General features: G+C 36.2%; 2 protein-coding genes across 2 annotated transcripts in view; both read left to right on the plus strand.

Annotated features, from left to right (window-relative positions):
- Window positions 1-9,977: 9,977 nt before the first annotated feature.
- On the plus strand, window positions 9,978-10,664 carry LOC117984553 (uncharacterized; the record flags this gene model as incomplete). The annotated part of the gene is made up of 1 exon (XM_034971182.1): window positions 9,978-10,664. A coding segment is annotated over one exon (687 nt), but the record flags the coding sequence as incomplete, so codon positions are not given.
- Window positions 10,665-14,181: 3,517 nt separating this feature from the next.
- The window catches only part of dsf (nuclear receptor dissatisfaction), a 36,521-nt gene continuing 30,421 nt past the window's right edge, over window positions 14,182-20,281 (plus strand). Inside the window, exon 1 of the mRNA XM_034970991.2 lies at window positions 14,182-14,191. Within this exon, the coding sequence (XP_034826882.2) occupies window positions 14,182-14,191 (10 nt within the window). The remainder of the gene's footprint in view (window positions 14,192-20,281) is intronic.

Below are 20,281 nucleotides of genomic sequence, written 5' to 3' on the forward strand. Positions count from 1 at the left end.
GTGACATAGACTACTTTTTGTCCCGGAAAATCAAAGAGTTCCCACAGGATTTTTAAAAATCTAAATCCACGCAGACGAGTTCGCGGGCATCAGCTAGGTAGTGAATTATAAAAATAATGCAAAAGAAGTTTAATTTTACAGCTCTAGATTTATTTATTCTGTCGTTGATTTAGATCTTTGTGCCAACAGTCTCCCACTCCGCAGTAATGGAGCTTGTCTTTCCGTACGTGCCGCAACATTTTTAAAAGGACTTTTTCGCGAGCCATCGCTCCCTGTTTGCCGACCGACGGTGGATTTGAGAATAGTCACGCTTTTAACGAACAAATGAATGCTCTGGAATAATCGGGATTCGTTGAGTAAACCGTTTAGCGCTCGATGTAGAAAAAATGCGTGTTCGCCGCGAAAATGGCGGGGATTAGTGTAACGCGGCGAGCAAGGGTTTTATGAAATTATTTTTCATGAATAAAGTCTGCTACGGGCTGCCATGATAGCGGTGATAGCCTAGTGCTTAAGACGGCCTCCTATAGTCAAGAGGGTCCGGGTTACGATCCCAGGGACGCAAACTTTTCGGAGTTATATGCGTTTTAAGCAAAAAATACCTCTCTTGCTTTAATGGTGAAGGAAAACATCGTGAGGAAACCATGCATGCCTGAGAGTTCTTCATAATTTTTCAAAGGCGTTTGAAGTCTGTCAGTACGCGATTGGCCAACGTGGTAACTATGGCCATTTTCATTCTTACCGAATATCAGTAATGAGCTGCTGGCGATGGGTTGATGATGTTGATGTTTTTACAGTTCCATGACAATTATTGTCTCTACAAGTGGTGGGCAGGTAAGTATCTTCTCGTTAGAACAGGAAAAGACATTTTTTTAGATTATATGTATATTATATTATGTGGTGATGAAAGTAAACATGAAACAAGAAGTGAATCTTGATGAAAGAAGGATAGTAAATTATGTACTTACCTAAAATTTAAACCTAGAGAGAATAGATACGTTCAAAATATGCAATTGAGAAAACAATGATGTAATATAAATCTTGTAAAGCAGAGCGGAGCGGAGCGGTGCTGGGCCGGGCGCGAGGGCGTACGGCGCTAATTGAAATAAATTGTCACGGCTGAATGTCGCCGGCACATAAATCAGAGTGCCGCGGGCTACCAGCTAAGTGCCTGCTACGAGCGCTACGCCGTAGCAACGTTTAGACAGGACGACCAAAAAATAATGCATAAAATGAAAAATCGTGTACGTTTTTGTAATAAACTCCCAGAAGACAAAATTAGAATGTTCAAAGTTTATATAAAACGTATACTTATTGATAAATACCATTGCAATATTAAAAATTATTTGAATGATAAGGAAATTGGGAATATGTGGGTTTAAACTTATCATTGATTATTATTAACTAGCTTAAGTCGAGTCAAATAATTTATTCAAAGAAGGTACAATTATTGTACACTTTTTGATTGACATTGTTGGATTTCTTAGATGATGTAATGGTGACAGTAATTAATTACGCCCTTATGCCCGCGACATGGTTGCGTAATCTATACATATTTGAAACCCCTATTTTACCCCCTAAGTGGTAGAATTTTCAAAATCCTTTTAGTGGATGTATAAGTCATCGTAGCTTTTTGCATGCCAAATTTCATCCTGATCCGTCCAGTAGTTTGAATTGTGCGTTCATAGATCAGTTAGTCAGTTACCTTTCCTTTTAGTACTTATTTAGACTTTGGACGTAAGTGAAATGTAAATTTTTTTTGTTACTAAAGTAATTACGATCACTTAACTTTTTATTCTTGCTTACTGCAGAAAAAACTTGTTGTACGTGCGACTGCGCGCGCTGGTGCCACTTTATTACTCCAGTCATCCTGAGCATAAATCCAGAAGTGTAGCAGGTTGCCGAGTTGCAGTCTATGTCTGTATTTTCCTATGTCTATCACAAAGAATGACGCTCTCAGAGACACCGCGAGACGAATTAATTCAGCCAAACACGGCAAGTGCGCGATTTTTCCCTCTGCACTCATTTGTCACCCGCGCAGGTGTATGCTATCACACCGGTGAAAGCGACGACACATTACCGCCAAACACTTGGATATGGTAAACTGAATGTAAGTAGTACCTACGTATGCGTAGAACGTATCATATACGTAGTACTTGTAATTACAGGCAAGCAACGTGAAAGCGGTCATTAGCAGCGGATGTGTGATAAGCCAAATGAAACTTCTATCAGCAGCTATGGATAGATTCGGTTAGTAGACACAATAGTCTCGGATTTTGTCCATAAAGTAAAAAAAGTTTATGTAAGTAGGTACCTAGGTAGGTGTTTACTTGTGGTTGCGTATTTCTATTTTCATAATATTTACTGTACCAATCATAATAATACTTACTTATATGTACCTAAATTGCTCGTTCTGCTCAAAATAAGTATAACCGTATTTATTGTCACCGGTTACAAAGAAAGGTTCTAAATAAGACGCTATGTTTTTTTACTTACTTATTATTAAGTATAAGCTAATCTAAAAGAGGAAAAATCCATATATTATATTTTGTATCCTGTTGATTTTGTTTCAGACGTTATTTTCTTGACTAAATCCAATCTCTTTCCCAGCTACTCGTACTACAAAATAAGTGCCAAAAACATAACTAAGTAGCTTAGATTCGGAAGAACATACCGATTCAAATAAACTTAAGTATATCTTGATTTATCATATCCGTTATTTTCTTGGATCTTCAATGATATCACTAATGATGCTGAACGAACTCCATGTAGAATGCGAATAGCTTTGTTTGAAACGTACGCAGAATACAAACAGAACTCTCAACTCTCAGCGTAATGTTCTCACAGATTACTAATGAATCATTTGGTAGGTATAATTTATCCTCCTAATATATAAAATAAAAATAAATGTTTCTACCTCTGTCCGTTATAGACTTTGAAACCATCCAACCGATGTGCCCCAGACCGGTTTTATTTGAAAAGCAATTTAATGCGAAGATAATTTGAAGTTAATAAAAAATGCATTAGGAACATTCTTTTTTAACGTAGTTACCACACGCAGAGTGTCCGTTATTGTAATATAATTAATAAGTAGGTACTTCTAGAATTTCTAGGCTGTGCCTAATATTATGTTACTCGCTCGGTACTTTGTCAGTTTAAAACTATAATTATAGTAGGAACAGTAACAGCTAATTTAACTTAAATATTTTATCATCATTTTCCATTAGAAAATAAAACCCTTTGTTTCCTATACTCAATTATTATTTGAGTAAGTTGTAGGTACATACTTATAATTACTTACTTACTTCTGGTTTAAGACATTTATTGTTCTATAAAGGAATTTCCCACTGGAATTTCCACTTAAATGGAACTTACAGGCTATGTTATAAAAAGTAGCTGGTAAGTAATTACATATAAGGTACTTGATACAAATAAGGCCTATGCTCGAAAAAGGCCTACTCTCCGGAAAACCCGGTTAAATAAATGTAACATAAAAGATTCTTCACGCACATACACAATACGGCCCTATGATTAGGTACGAACTGCTCAGGCGCCCTGCGCCTATTCCCTGAGCTTGTTGCGACGCCTTCTTTGTGGAAGTCGGGTTTTCCGCGGCGCACTATAAAATTTTCGTAATAACAAGGCAAGTTACTAGGTTTTATATTGACATTTTATATAAACTAATAAGTAGTTATAGTACCTTAGCCATTATATTAGATAATTATTGCTTTCATTTTCATCATTTTGAATAATTGAACGAATTATGGAACTTTATATTTTATCTGGTACGGTACCGAATAAGGCCCTAGGCCTTAATTGTAACCCTAGGCCTTAATATAAATCCCGCATTTTAATACGCATTTTGATGTCTAGCTCTCAAAGTATACTACGAATAACTAAATCTAAAAAGGTTCCTAAACGTGCTACTTGGTCGGAAGAAAGCTTAGCAGCGTGCAGCGGTAGTTTAGTGCCCTGTATACAGCAGTGCAATTTAATAAGGCCTATAATTTTTATTTTTTTGGTAAAAAACTGTTTTTTTTTTACAGACTGTGTGCTTTATTTATTTAATTACGAGTGACAATATTTTTTTTAATAGTTTATTCATATTATTGTTATTATGAGAGCTTAAGTCTGACAAGCCAAGTCTGTGTTTATAAATGTTTAATTACTGTAATAAAAAGCGTAGTTATCAAAATATAAAAGGTAAATAAAGGCTGTAAAATAGTAATTTTTTAAATAAATAGATTTTTAACAAGATTTTATGAGTTTAAAGTTTACGGGCCTTATTTGTTAGACGTAACTTATTATGGCCACTAGCTAAGGTTTTTGTATTGTTGATTTTGTCTTCATTTTATTAGATATTGTCAATGTTTTTCTCCATTAATTTGATATTAATAAACATCGAATACTAATTTATTGAAGTTTTTTTGATACATACCTATATTTATTTTATAATCAACGATTTAAATAAGGTAGGCCTTATTTGTATCAGTTACCTTACCTACAAAATTGCATCTTAGCCCGAGCGTACAATAAATACAATATGCTAGTAATTAAAATAGGTTAAGAAGGTAAGTACCTATACTTACTTGTGCTATAAGACATTGCTACCTGCCTTTCATGATAGGGGGAGAGATATGCCAACGGGAAGTAGGTAGCTTGTAATATGTATAGGTAAGTATAGGTTTTGATTGCCTTGACGAGTCTTGGCAGACACGACAGGCAAACAGACAACAAAGTCCTATAAGAGATCCTTTTTAGGGTTCCATACTTCAAAAGACAAAAGGAACCCTTCACATCGTTGGCTGTCTGTCTGTCTGTCTGTCAAGAAACCTACAGGGTACTTCCCAGTTCCCGTTGACCTAGAATCATGAAATTTGGCAAGTAGGTAGGTCTTATAGCAGAAATAAGAGATAAAATCTGGAAACCGTGAATTTGTGGTTATACTTACCACAAAAAAAATTATACGTGTTCATTAAAAATTATTAGTATTTTCTACTTTTAAAGTAAAATTAATATACCAAGATATGAAAGAACTTTACCTGTACATTCTAAAACAGATTTTTATTTATTTTTATGCATAACAGTTTTTAATTTATCGTGCAAAATGTCGAAAAAATACGACTCTAGTACGAAACACTCGGTGCGCGAGTCTGACTCGCACTTGGCCGGTTTTTTCCCTGGAGATAGATCCCTAAAATATACTAAAATAAGAATTAATATTTTATTCCATGTGAATAAACCATACAAACTGTGCGCTTGTCTCTTGACTAAGCTCTATAAATATAGAGGTAAGTAGTTATCTAAAAGTAGGTACCTACCTACTTGTACGTACTATTATATTATTCTGTGCTTGTACAAAGACAATAATATAGATTTGCAACCTATAAACCTAAGCTTTAGATACCTTGTCAACGTAACTATCTAGTTCCTTTCAGCTTCACCCGTTGGTATGTCAAGCGGACAAAGCCAAAGGCAAAAATTAGTTCATAGAAATTTTCATAATATCTTTCCACCTACGTGATTTTGAAACGATTGCCTAACTCAACGTCACTGTCCACTGTTGTTATAACAAATCCGTGACGCGAGGCATAGCGTTTTGTTGATTCAAAGATCGCGGCGCTTCATCGTTTACTTAAATACAGTGTGTTTGATAAATCATAAGTACATAGGTACATGTTTGGTACAAAATATGAGGTCCTAGTCCTACCTAGTATATTTTAGGTTACTCATATTGTGTTGTAGGTAAGTAGTTAGTACCAAATAGTTAGTGGCTAGTGCCATAAATTCTTTCGTTGTTTTGTGGTTGTTTGTTACTTGACAAACGTTCAAACAGTCCCTCGAGTTCTCAAGCTATTAACGAGTTCGTTTTGTCACATTGAAGTTACAAATTCTTCGTCCTCATATCTTCCACGGGTGTCACGCTAAGCGGCCAAGAGGATCATTATTTTTTCCGTCTTCCGCACTTTGAAACAGAAACACTTTACTTATGGTGCAGTGGGCTGACTTTATACGAGAGTGTACTTACATATTATATAGTAAGTAGGTACTTACTTTGAGAATCTTCATCAGCGAAGCCAAGAAATGGTTTTAAGTCCTCTCTACTTTATGTTAAAGATTGAAACAGCCCTTGGTTTGGTACAAAAACTACTTAGATAGAAACTCAGTATTGAAATCCATACAGGTGAAAAATAAATAGGCTAGCTATATATACCTACCTACCTATCACATTTCAAGATTCCAGTTCAACGGGAAGTACCCTATAGGTTTCTTGACAGACAGACAACAAAGTGATCATATAGAGGGTTCCTTTTTCCTTTTGATCTACGGAACCCTAGGAAAGTACTTATAGGTACTTTAAGTATGGTAGTTGTATTGCCATACAATTTTCATATCCTTTGTTGATACAATTTAAAAACATACTTAATATTATTATTTGCATGAATGAGAAAATCTCACGCTTGTCCACCCAGAAGGTACCTACCAAACAACAACTGGACAAAAACTTATGTTTTAAAAATAACACTTACCAATTTTAATTTTAAATCAATTGCGAGTATTCTTTAGATTGTTCATTTTTCAAAAAATAACACATAGAGTATATGGGGTGTGTTCACCCCACGGTTCACGCGGGGCTATGGCTCCCACATATTCTGTAGAGTTTCGGGACAGTCTTGGATTGAGCCTTACCTTTTTAAATTCTATTAATATACCCTTTTAAGTATCATGCTTAAATTAAAATAATAATTAAATACCCTTTTTAATTAAATATTGACTTTTTAGCGTTTAAACTATCGTGAGTGATTTCCATTATATATAGTATATTTCTACGGCTATAACTCACGTATCCAGTCGACGTTAGCCCGACTAGTTTCTTAAACGCGACGTGTGTGCGAACTGACCCCCTTGATAAAGGACCCCGGATGGGTTCGAAACTAGTCGGGCTAACGTCGACTGGATACGTAAGTATACCTAACCATAGAAATATACTACATATATATAAATATTGACTTACTCATACCACAATACCTACTTTAACACCTAGACTCACCTCATCGTCATACTTGGTTTTTTTTCCAATCTTTATATTTTAACTAGCTTACTCCACGATGCACAGTTCGGTTTTAGAGCAGGGCTCTCCACTGAGAGTGTCATCCTGTGCCTTAAGCATGCTGTCAGGTACTATACTGACAGGAAGACACCTATTTACGGGTGTTTTCTGGACCTATCAAAAGCGTTTGACCTCGTGTCATACGACTTGCTTTGGAAAAAACTGTACAATGCAGGGGTATCAACGCCGTACATTTCGCTCTTAAAGTTCTGGTACGGTCATCAGTTAAATCAGGTGAGATGGGCTGGTGAGTTGTCAGATGAATATACCTTGGAATGCGGGGTGAGGCAAGGGGGATTAACGTCCCCTTTGTTATTTAATTTGTACGTAAATGAGCTGATTGTGAGGCTCAGCAGCACACGCGTAGGGTGTTATGTTGTTTTTTTTTTTTTAAATCTTTATTTTTTTTGAGGGTTGAGTCATAGGTGACTATGTCACCCCCGTAAGATAAACATCACATCATCAAAAAACAAACAAAACATAAAACATTTTAGGTAATAAATAAAATAAAAAAGCCGTTTATTCCTATACTCCTTAATGCATTATAGTTCACAATGGTGTTAGTTTCGTTAATTACAATATATTTCTGTATTCTTAAGTTGCTAAGTTGTTAGTAGACATTGTTAGTTAGTAGATAGGTACAGTGTTTGTCTTATATGCATATAACAAAAACAAAAAATAAAATGTAAAATAAAAAAAAACGTATGTTATGAGATATGGGCCCCTTCTCGGGTAAAGGCCTCCTCCAACTTCTTCCATTTCTCTCTCTTCTTGCCGAGATCCAGCCAGATTTCCCTGCTGTTTTTATGATGTCATCAGTCCACCGTTTGTTTGGCCTTCCTTTTGCCTTCCGGTCCTGTCCACCGTGTGGTTTGGATTGTCCACCTTTTATCGGAGTAGCGTGAGATGTGTCCAGCCCATTGCCACTTAAGTGTCAAAGCTTGTTTTAATGCGTCCGTTACTTTCGTTTTTTGTCGAATTACATCACTTTTTATTTTGTGTATTTTTCTAATTTTAAGTATGCTGCGCTCTATTGCTCTTTGGGTGGTTCTAATTTTTTGCTTTGTCTTACCTGTGAACACCCAAGTTTGGCATCCGTAGAGCAAACATGGCAAGAGACAAGTATCAATCACTACTTTTTTTAAGCTTAAACTGTAATTTCCTTTTAAGATCTCTTTAAGTGCCCAAAATTTCTTCCAAGTTAAATTTATTCTCCTTTCAATTTCTTCTTCGTTGCTTCACTTGATAAATGATACCTGTTTGCCTAAATAGATGTAGTTATTTACGTAATCTATGTTGTTACCGTTCACGAAAATTGGAATTTTGTGACTATTGGTCATTATTTTTGTTTTCGTTCCATTCATTTCTAAACCTATTTTGGAGCTTTCTTGATCTAGTGAGTGGATCATTTCTTTTAACTCTCCAGGTGTTTCACCTAATAGAACAATGTCGTCTGCGAATTTTAGATGATTAAGATAAGTACCATTTATTTTTATCCCTTTTCGTGCCCAGTTTAGCTTGCGAAATATGTTTTCTAGCACTGCGATGAAGATTTTTGGTGACAAAGGGTCGCCTTGTCTAACTCCTCTTCCTATTTTGATTGGCTCACCTCTTGTTTCGAGTTTTACCGTGCTAGTGGTATTTTCGTATATATTTTTCAAGATATTTATGTATTTTGGGTCTATGTTTGACAGTTTTAGTGCTGCCCATATTGAACTGTGGCTAATGCTGTCGAAGGCTTTACTATAGTCAATAAAGCATAAATATAAAGGTCTATTGAACTCCTTGTACTTTTCTATTACTTGTTCTAAAGCTTGAATGTGATCGGTGGCGCTGAAGCCTGAGCGGAAGCCTGCCTGCTCAATTTGTTGAAAGTCATCAATTTTCGGAGTTATTCTTTTTTAATATAATAGACGCAAATAGTTTGTATATACATGCTAGTAAGCTGATTGGCCTATAGTTACCGATATCTAGTGGGTTTCCCTTTTTGTACAACAATATTATATCCGATGTGCACCATTCTGACGGTACAACTTCTGTATCCAGTATCATGTTAAATATGTGTGTTAAGTGGTTAAGTAATACAGGTGCACCTATTTTTAGGGCTTCATTAGTTATTCCATCAGGTCCCGGCGATTTTTCGGTTTTCAGCTGTTTTATTTGTTCGTACACTTCTATTTCATCTATCGGTTTGATTGTGTTTGAAGTAGTTTCCATATTTGATGGGTCCTCTGTATATTTATCGGTTTCTCTTTTCCTGTACAGATCAATATAACTTTGTTGCGTGGTCTACAATATCTTTTCTCGTTTTAGTTTCTTCTACTTGTCGTTTTAGTTTAGTTATCCATGTTTTGTGAAGGTTTAATTGTTTAAAGGCTTTTTTAGTACTTCTGAATTTCTTAAGGTTTGTTGTTATTACATTTCTCCTCTGTTTACTATAATCCTTACGAATTGATCTATTACTTTCTTTGAATAATTTACTCAGTTCTTTTTTCTTATTTTTATCTTTATTTTTAGTTAAAATTAATTCTGTTCGTTTTTTTATTAGATGTTCCGTGGCTTCACTAAATATTTTATGTCTGTTCTTTTGAGTATCATTCTTAGTTGATCAACATTTTAGGTAAAAAAACAAAAAAAAAAAACACAAACACATATCAATGAGCGACCGCGCGTTCCCTGACAATGGGGTAGCTAACAGACTGTTGCACATACCCACACTGTAATTATTCTTAAGAATACGCGGCCGCTCCAATTCATTACGGGTACATTCCATCAAAAGGTGGAAAACGTCATCAATTTGTGTATCTCCACAGTCTACACAGTTCTGTGTTGGCGATCTTCTCATCAAGAAATTAAATTTATTTGATTTTATGTTGGTGAAACTTGTTTTAACAATATTAGCTATGCCGATGATATGGTGCTGCTGGGCCCCACAATCGGATCCTTCAGAAAACTGGTAAAGATTTGTGAGGGATATGCGGAGGCACATGGTTTGCAATATAACTCGAAAAAGAGCGAACTCTTAATTTTTAAAGCAGGTAAACACCAGCCAAAACATGTGCCTCCGCTATGCCTCAACGGCACTGAACTCAAAGTTGTTGATACGTTTAGATACCTGGGACACATTGTGACCCAGGCGTTGAGCGATAATGAGGACATAGAAAGGGAGCGCAGAGCGCTCACTGTGAGGAGTAATATGCTGGCACGCAGATTCGCTCGATGTACTAAAGCAGTAAAAATTACCCTATTCAAAGCGTATTGTCAATCCTTCTACTCGAGCGGTCTGTGGGTCAGATACTCCAAAAAAGCGCTAAACTCATTTAGAGTACAATACAATAATGCATTCAGAATGCTGCTGGGGCTGCCGAGGGGCTGTAGCGCTAGTGGAATGTTCACGGAGGCCAGGACTGATGGCTTTCATGCCATCATCCGTAAAAAGATGGCCTCCCTCCTACAGCGTCTTCGTAGCAGTTCCAACAGCATTCTGGGTGCAATTAAAAATAGGATAGGCTGCCCAATAATTAAGCATTGGGTGGCTGTGGCCACTGTGGCCTAGAGCTGCCACGTTAGGCCACTTTATTTAATCACTAAGCACTAACATTACTAACATAACTATAAGGAAATATTGTTACTAACACACTAACTTTAGTAAATAATATATAGTTGTAAATTTAAATATGGACTAAAACTGGTCTGAAATAAAAGATATATATTTATTTATACTCGCGACTTCGTCCGCGTGGACTATACAAATTTCAAACCCCTATTTCACCTATATATATAAATTTTCAAAAATCCTTTCTTAGTGGATGTCAGTCAGTCACCTTTTCCTGTTATATAGGTACCTATTTAGATAAGATGTTTGTTCGTAATGGAAAAGCTCCCTCCTACAATTTAAAAACTAAGATATGGAAATACTTTCCGAATCAGTTAAATATCCATAAATTAAGTTTTTAACTGTACTTATTGTCTACGAAAATAATTCGGGTATCGCGCGTCGACCTCGCATGGTGTCCCTACACCAGCCACGCGACATGGGTGTGATAAGCGCTTGAACACTTCAAATAATGTGCGCGTGACCGGGCCATTGTCGACCGAGGCCCGCTTAAGCCCTGTTTGCTCACCGAATAGAACAACTTCTGATGAGTGTTTAATAAGTCCTTCAATTGTTTACATTTCTTGTACACCGCTTATTTCCACCCATTTATGTCTTAGCATCTTAGCATTTAAGATTTTTTATTTCGCGATTGAAAAATTAAGTAATTAAAATAAAGTAGGTAAGTAAAATTAAGTAATTAGATAATTCAAAAACTATGATGGATAAAAATAAATAAAAATCTGTTTGAGAATGCACAGATGAAGCCCTTTCATGATACCCCACTTGATATAGTTATCATACTTCGAAAATTGAAAATACTTACTAATTAAAATTAGTTCATGACCACAATTTAACTTTTTTGTGTGATGTATCCACAAATTCACGGTTTTCAGATTTTTCCCCTAATGTCTGCTATAAGACCTACGTACCTGCCAAATTTCATGGTGCTAGGTCAACGGGAAGTACTCTGTAGGTTTCTTGACAGACCGACAGACAGACAACAAAGTGATTCTATAAGGGTTCCGTATTTCCTTTTGAGGTACGGAACCCTAAAAATGAATCGCTGATTGTGTTGCAGATCGCAAAACAGCTGAACTAATTTCGCTAATTCTTTTATTATAATATTCCTTGAAGTAGGAGGAAAGTAATTCTTACTAGTACGACTCGTGAGCTGGGAAATACTTATTAGTCGATGTTCGGTCCCATTCGGAAGAAAGCATGAAACTTAGTATACGTGTAGCTTTTACATATATACCTACTTCGATATAGATGTGGAAGCAAGTCGAGAAATGTTTTTTTCTCCCTTTTGTGTCCACTGTCGTGGTTTTTTAATTTTTAACGAAAACCGTTAAAGCTACGAGAAAATTGTCAAAGATTAATATGCTCTTCATTAAATTTTCTACAATTCTGTCTTTGAATGTATATTGATAGAACTTATAGTTTACAAAATATGCTCACATTTATTTCAATTTTTTTATTTTACACCAACGAATGTTAGGTTATTTTGGAAACTATAAGTCCTATCAATTTACATCCAAAGACTGTTTTGTAGAGAATTTAATGAAAAATAATGAAAATTAAAAAAACCTCGACAGTGGACACAAAAGGGGGGGAAAAATCATTTCTCGACTTGCTTCCACATCTATATACAAGAATAGATGTAAAAGCTACACATGTGCCAAGTTTCATGCTTTCTTCCGGATGGGACCGAATATAGAGCTAACGAGTCGTACCTACTATACGGAGAGAAAAATTTTAAAATATTAAAAAAAAAAAAGAATCGACTGTTAGGCGGTACGAAGTTCGCCGGGTCAACTAGTCTATATATATAAAAGGAAAAGGTGACTGACTGACTGACTGACTGACTGACTGACTGACTGATCTATCAACGCCCAGCTCAAACTACTGGACGGATCGGGCTGAAATTTGGCATGCAGACAGCTATTATGACGTAGGCATCCGCTAAGAAAGGATTTTACGCACCCATAACGGGGTGAAATAGGGGTTTGAAGTTTGTGTAGTCCACGCGGACGAAGTTGCGAGCATAAGCTAGTTGTATATAATAATGGTAGTCAATTTGTACCGTTTATTTTACTTCTGTAGTACGGAACCCTCACTGCGCGAATCTGGGTACGCACTTGGCCGGTTTTTGTTGTAACCATGCCCATACCTTGAACTGATCCTACAGACTCCCGAGAGATGTAATAAGCCTTAGAAATATACCTTTGATAAATCGATTTTATTCTTAGTCGAATGTAAACAAGGTCAGTCATCCGTCGGACGTGTGTTAGGTCGGTTAGATTTTCCAAACGATCTTGCGGTGGCGTCCGCAGATCGTGTAATAAGCCGTAAGTCTACGTCGCACGTGGCATTTTCGCTTCGTAGCTCGATTTCAATTCAAAAGCCGTATGCGCCGCCCCCTATATAAAAGGCGGTCGCCTATTGGCCGTCGACGCCGCCCAGTCAATTAAAGCTCCCTTCTCACCCCTAGATCTTACTTGACATTTTAATGTTTGCTACCCTGATAGATTTCTGAAAGAGTTTTTCTACCCTTTGTCCATGAAAACGGTCTTTTGGGAAAGGCAGAAATGTTGATATTATGGTAAAATACGTAAATTGATACGATTAAGTTAGGTAACTCTTCTTAATATTTTCGTCAAAATACGTTTTTATTTGTCAAGACAGATAGGCAAGGTAGATACTGTGACCTAGGTACTGTGAAGGTAATGCTATAAGGAGCAGTTGGGTAGTAGGTAAGTAAGTATATCTAGGTACAAGTTCCACGGTATAAAAATAAAAGGCTATACCGAAGTAGATACATATGCAAGATAGTCATAATTCATCATTGTAGTCAAAATAACAAAGTCGCAAAAACATAATATACAGATTGTAATACTGAAATAACATTTTTGGACCTATAATATTATGTTTACATGTAACACAGATTCGCCGCCACTGATACTGTGACAATGTAGCCTGTGGACCGAGACACAAGATGGGATCACAACCCTCCCTCTCGCACTTCACCCTTGCAGATATCCCGCTCCCTTTCAGGGGTGGGACTCGATGTAATCAGGGGATGATGTGACTCGCGATCTCCGCAGAGGCTTCAAAGATCACAATTATCAGACCAGTCTGTCGAATGCCGCGACTGAGTGGCGAAGTCATTATAGAAAAGTCACTCAAACTTTCGAACCGCAAATCTGACCAGCAAAGCATCCCTATGGACTTATGCTACCGAGCTTTTATTTAAACGGGAGTGATAAGAGAATATTAATTTAATTATTTTTAAAATTGTAAGTGATAAAACTTATTAAATAAATAAATAGTCGTTTTGTTATTTTATTTTGTGTAATTAAGCGTTAAAACGGGCACATTGGATGGGAATAATTTTCAAAGTCTGGTGAGTGACTCAACCGTCGAGCTGTCGTCCTTTTGGGAAAAACAACGGGTGCCGGCCACGGCTTTCCGTAGAATGGGAACAGGTCAGTAAACCTTTTACATTTATAGGAAATGTGCTACTTTTAAAGAGATTTTTTAATTTAATTAGGTAGGTAGGTACAAGTTAGCAATTTTACCTGGTGGTGTGATTGATGCATTTTTAAGACAGAAACATGCTAACTCGGAAGGGGTAGAACGTTTTATAAAACCCATAGATTTACAGTAGGATCTCTTAGCGGTTTCTATACGGCGTCATACGGTCATACCGATATCTACTCGTGTGATACCGGAACGCTAAAAGAGATTGAAAAGCTCTGGCGAAAAGTTTAGGGAGGTAAATAAAACTTATGACAAGATTTGACAGAAAAGTTTTAAATTCGCCACTCAAAGGCGTCATAGGAATCATTATAAGCTTTACCTAATGCATTAGTAAAAGCTATGTATCGTAATAAATCTAGTAGGTATTGCACTTTCATAGTGTAGGTACCTTATAATATGATTCTAATACGAACCCGCCGCGCGCCGGCTCAGGTGCGAATCTTGTTTCGTTTAGGTTTTGCTTTAGGTATAATAAATTTTTAATATTAATTAAGTAGTAATAACAAAAATTTGCCCGTACATATCTACTTAACCATTTTAAGAACTAAGGTATAGGTAGAGGAAGGCAGGTATTACCGACCCGATTAAATATTGTATGTATAGTTTCATTTTATTACCATAAATGCTTCCAAATAAAAGAGTATCTTGTAATAAATAATTAATGAAGTGAACAAGTCAATTGTAGCTAATACCGACCCATAGCACAGGCTATGGAGCTATTACCGATTTTGTAAGAAGCTAATACTTACCGACTGTAAGGAATTGATACAGTTTTATCCATACTTCCATACTAGCACTATACATACGAAAGTCGTCTCTCTGTCTTGACGATTTTAATATGATTCTCCGATTTTAATAAAATTTGTGTACTAAAATAGCCTGCATCCCTGAAACAGATAGGTATAGGTTACTTTTTACCCGACTGCTGCGAAGCCCCAATGGGGGTTGTAAGGAAATCAAATTGTGTTTTGACTTGTATGTACTCCTACTACATACATACATACATACATACATACATACACACATACACTTTTTAATGGTAGTTAAAAAAATAGCGGTGTAGGTACACGTTGTAAGTAGGTAAAGCAGTTTATAGTTAGCATACAGAGAACATCTAAGATCAGTGAGTCGAAACAAATCCTCGTCCTTGTGAATGTAACTTAGGGACGAACCCGAAACTTCGTTAGTTCACGCTCGCTCCCTTGACAAGCTCTTGCTAACTTTGCACAGGATGTTCCGAATTACAGATTAATTTTATGTTACTTAGTATATGTAGGCCGTTATTAAAAAAGAAGTTATAGTATATTATAGTACGGTCTACTTATATTATGATAAGATTCCTTGCTTTTTATAACTAAGCTAGTATATTTAATAGGTACTAAATATAAAATTATAGGTAGTAACAAGGCTGTTAACCTACACAAAATAAATAAAGTAAGTAACTTAACCATGCCTGATGATACCTGGGGGAGACGCAGCTTTGAATCCTGCCGGATCCGAAATTTTAGATATTGTGTTTAAATTATTTTATTTTACCGTAGGACTTAGTGGATTCAAGACCAGTTTCTCGGTTTATTCGTAACAACGTAACAAACAGACACACTTAAGAATTTCAAAGTAGTCGCAATCCACGTTAATATCTGATAACTTTAAACTTTTTTAGTGAATTGCAATATTTCAATGCTGTTTTCACCGATGTTTTATAATAAAATGACATTTAAATTTCTACATTTCTTTTTATTTTATAATAGATGATGCCCGCGACTCCGTCCGCGTGGATTTAGATTTTTAAAAATCCTGTGGGAACTCTTCAATTTTCCGGGATAAAAAGTAGCCCTTGTCCTCTCCCGGGATGCAAGCTATCTCTGTACCAAATTTCGTAAAAATCGGTTGAACGGTTGAGCCGTGAAAAGCTAGCAGACAGACAGACAGACAGACACACTTTCGCATTTATAATATTAAGTATGGATTGTAGGCATAGATAAAATACCTACTTAATAAATTGTAGGTAAGCCCACTATACAAAAAAGTACTCTGTGCGGGTGCCACTATAGCTACCAATTTAAAGTTTTTTCTATTTTCAAGAAAGAATTAAAAAGTAAGCGAGCTACGGATATGGCAACTCCCTGTATAAATATTAGTAGCAAACTTTGCTTAAATAATACAGAGAGTCATTCGTCACGGTCCCACATCTCTACAAGGATGTCAACACAGACGTATCTTCATCTTAATTTATATAATAGTTAGGGAGGCGAATAGGGGAATTTTCGGCAATACTCGAGCGTGGCAGTTTAAGATATGAGAGATACCTTAGACCTAATAGAACAACCTTGTAAAGTATTTAGCTCTATATGTAGTGACGCGCGCCTAGGATAGACGATCAGATTAGTAAAAAAAAATCGATAGTCTGAAATACTCGAGCGCGTCAGATTAAGATATTGGGGGTTGATTTTAGTGTTTTAAGACTAAATTTAACTAATCTGACGATAAGTCCTTGACGCCGCCGAGTTATAGGGTCGCGAACTTGTAAAAAAAAACGTTAATCCGGAATTCTCGAGCGCGATTTTTTATTTTTTTATTTTGAAGAATATAATCTAAAATTTACTAAAAATACAAAATCTGCCGGTTTCCGCATGACCGGAAGTGTGGAGGAGCCATTTCGTCTTCCGAAAAACGCGTTGCGGCATATAAGTCGCGAACGATACATTTTACCAAAAAAAAGTTTAAATAAACAAAAAAGGTAATTTTATTTTACACAAAAAAGGTCTCTTTACATTTTTGTCCAAAGTTAAAACTTTTTGACTTGAAGCATCATAAAAACTCAAACTCCCGGTTTTTTGAGTATATCTCGAAAACTGAGGGTGTTAAAAAAATTGATATGAAATAACGATAATTAAATTATGTGACTTTTATTATATCTCAAAAAAATTTTTTTTCTAAAGCTTCTCGACTATTTTCGTGGACTCGGAAAAAGTAACGCGTATCTGTATACAAAAGTATCATTAACATGTAGTTTCATGTATATATATTATTCAATAGCCTGTTGATCCTCAAATTGTTTTTTGGACGTACCGTAAGCAAAACGAAGTGAAGAATTGAAGCAAAAAAGAGGAATTTGCCATAAACATGTAATACAGACTGAGCGCTTCGCGGAAATACGCCGTCCTACCAGTATTTTTCCTTAATTTCAATTATCAAGGAGAAAGAAAGGAAAAAAAGAAACCAAAAACCTTTTTCGGTCAGATTAAGAGAACCCACCAACATTTTTGTCAGATTAAGAAAATATGCTTTCAGGATACCGAGATAAACCTCCCCTATGAAAATCTGACGCGCTCGAGTATTTCGAAAAAACTTTTTTTTTTTGCATTTTCAAAAATTCATCGTAACTTATCGTCGCGCCGAAATCGTCAGTTTTTTTAAAGGGAGCTTCCTTGGGGCCTACTCAACACCCCTTCCGAAAATCTGACGCGCTCGAGTTTTTTTTTTTTTTGCATTTTTGACTACTTTATATGCCTACCCCCACCACGCAAACCGGCAGATTAGTATACCGTTGTTATCAGAGGCACTTGGGGCATACGTAGTATGAATATCTGACGCGCTCGAGAATGCCCAAGTAACTGTTTTTTTAAACATTTTTGAAAAACCGTACACGCCAAACCCACCGCTAAAATGGTTTTTACCATACGAGCTTTTCTTTTCGAAATTATTTTATCTTTCGATTTTGATAGGTCTCGACGGCGCCGTTGAATTACGCCATTTAGCTACCTCGCCTCCCTAACTATAAGTATGGATACCTATGTATATTATGAAATTAAGATGAATTCTCACTAAATTTTTAGCATTATCTCTACTTGCCATCGATTATTTTGCAATGTAACGGAGATTTTTAAAAGTCGACGCCGTTTGACAATGGCGGAATTCTACCAGGTACTGGCCTTTGTCATGCATACGAGTAGGTAGGTATGTATCTACGTAATTAAAATTAATTTTTATTTGTCTGCAATGTTTCTTTTACTGGGACCGGCAGCTTATTGAATAGGGATAGAGTACCGTATCAGGGGTAAGATTAAATGCAATGCTGGTGCAATTTTAATAAGTAGGTAAAATCAAAGGATTAGCATTAATATATGTTTGCGGCGAATTAGAGAGTGTGACGTTTCACACGACTATCGTATTTTGTCGCGCATTACGTCGAGTTCGGTGCACAGGGCTCACGCATCGGTGCATCTACATACGATCAACGATGATACGAGGCTGCGACCCCTCCTCCTGCCTATATATTATCTATGTTTACTCGTATGTTATCTTTCCAACGTTAAGCACCGGCATTAAAGCCCCTAGGTAACTTTAGTATACTATGTAAGATTTTTGTTATAGAATATCTATGAATAATATGGTATGCCTCCTGACAAATGCCAAGGTTGTCCATTGATTTATATCTCTGTCTGTCTTTGACCACTAAATTGTATTTCGTTTTCCTATCTGTATCGTTTTGTGTTGCCTGCCCCTGTTTTCTCCATCGTTTTGGTACCACGCTGTCTCTTAGGTGCCCAGGTTAGGACTTTATGTTAGCTTACTTTGGAGAGCACGTCAGTAACTTTCGTTCTCGATCTACTAAGTATTTGACATTTCAATACTTATTGTACTAGCTGTCCTGTTACTTGATACTTGATGAACTCCATGTAGTTATGAAGAATACCTATCTTATGCATTTACAGAGATACACAAAGCTGTTTATTCGTTTAGTTGTAAATTCTTTCAAGCTTATTTTTCTTCTACGAGAAAATCCTATTCAAACACTAAAGGGGATAATTACGACACTTCGCGGCTTCTCTTGAAGGCCCGAAGACGATCAGTAAAGTCGTATAAGCCCATTTCAGTAAAAAATAAAAGATCTCTTCTTGAAAAGGATTCGTGGCATTAAGCATGGCTGCTTGTTACACCGTAGTCTTTTGATGATTAGATCAAGTATAAAAATTCGTAAAATTTACCTCCTCAGGCGCCATTTTAACTTTTTGTGTCAAATTGCATGTCAAAAATATTGATTTTAGTCCTTATTTTAAAGGTGAATTGTACTTTTGACATGACAGGTGACACATAGAGTTAAAATGGCGCCTGCGGAGTCATTTTTACGGACTAAATAATAATAATAATTATTGTTTATTACTTCTATTATGGCGTCAGTACGAGACTCAGATTTCAGTACAATACAGTATAAGATATTATTTATGACGAACGTTGATAGTATAAGAGTCGATACACTCGGATCATGTCGGAAACGTTGCGAAATTAAAATCAATGGTACTGAATTTTGACTTTAAATCGAGATGCTTTAGGTCCATTTTACTTTGACGTTATTTTGTTTCGAATCTGTAATAATATCAAAATTGGTGAGAAGTAAAATCTCATACTTGGGGCACTGATAGTTGCCTACATTATTGCGTAGAGCTAACTCCTTCATGGGTCTACGGCCTCTACGCCGTAGAGCCCGTAGTCCCACGAAGACGTTACTCTAAGACGTCTCATTAGAGACAATAATGTGATTTCATGGATATAATTTTTAATTGTAAGTAATTCCCCTTTGTATGTTGTCCAATATTCCTACTTCATGATAATACAGTATGGATTATCTAAAACTCACATAACTAGTCTAATTCATCATATTTTAGATCTCTTATTTTATAATGATTTAAAGCATCATTACCCACATTTGAAATGCGAAAGTGTGTTTGTTTATTGGTTTGTCCTTTAATCACGCTACAATGGAGCAATGGATCAACGTTTTTTTTGCATGGATAAATGGAGCAGTTAACGACCTGGAGAGTGGCATTGGCTACTTTTTATCCCAGAAAATCGATGAGTTCCCACGGGATTTTTAGAATCTAAATTCATGCGAAGTCACAGGCATTAGCTTGCGGCAAATATCAATGAAAAAACTTAATGATTGCTGTAAATAAGAATCCACAAACTAAAAGCTGCTTGAAAGTAAAAATATATTTCATTGTAGACGAAACGGTGTGACAGTGGCTATTATA

Source organism: Maniola hyperantus, chromosome 8 (genome assembly GCF_902806685.2).
Source record: "Maniola hyperantus chromosome 8, iAphHyp1.2, whole genome shotgun sequence".
NCBI lineage: Eukaryota > Metazoa > Arthropoda > Insecta > Lepidoptera > Nymphalidae > Maniola > Maniola hyperantus.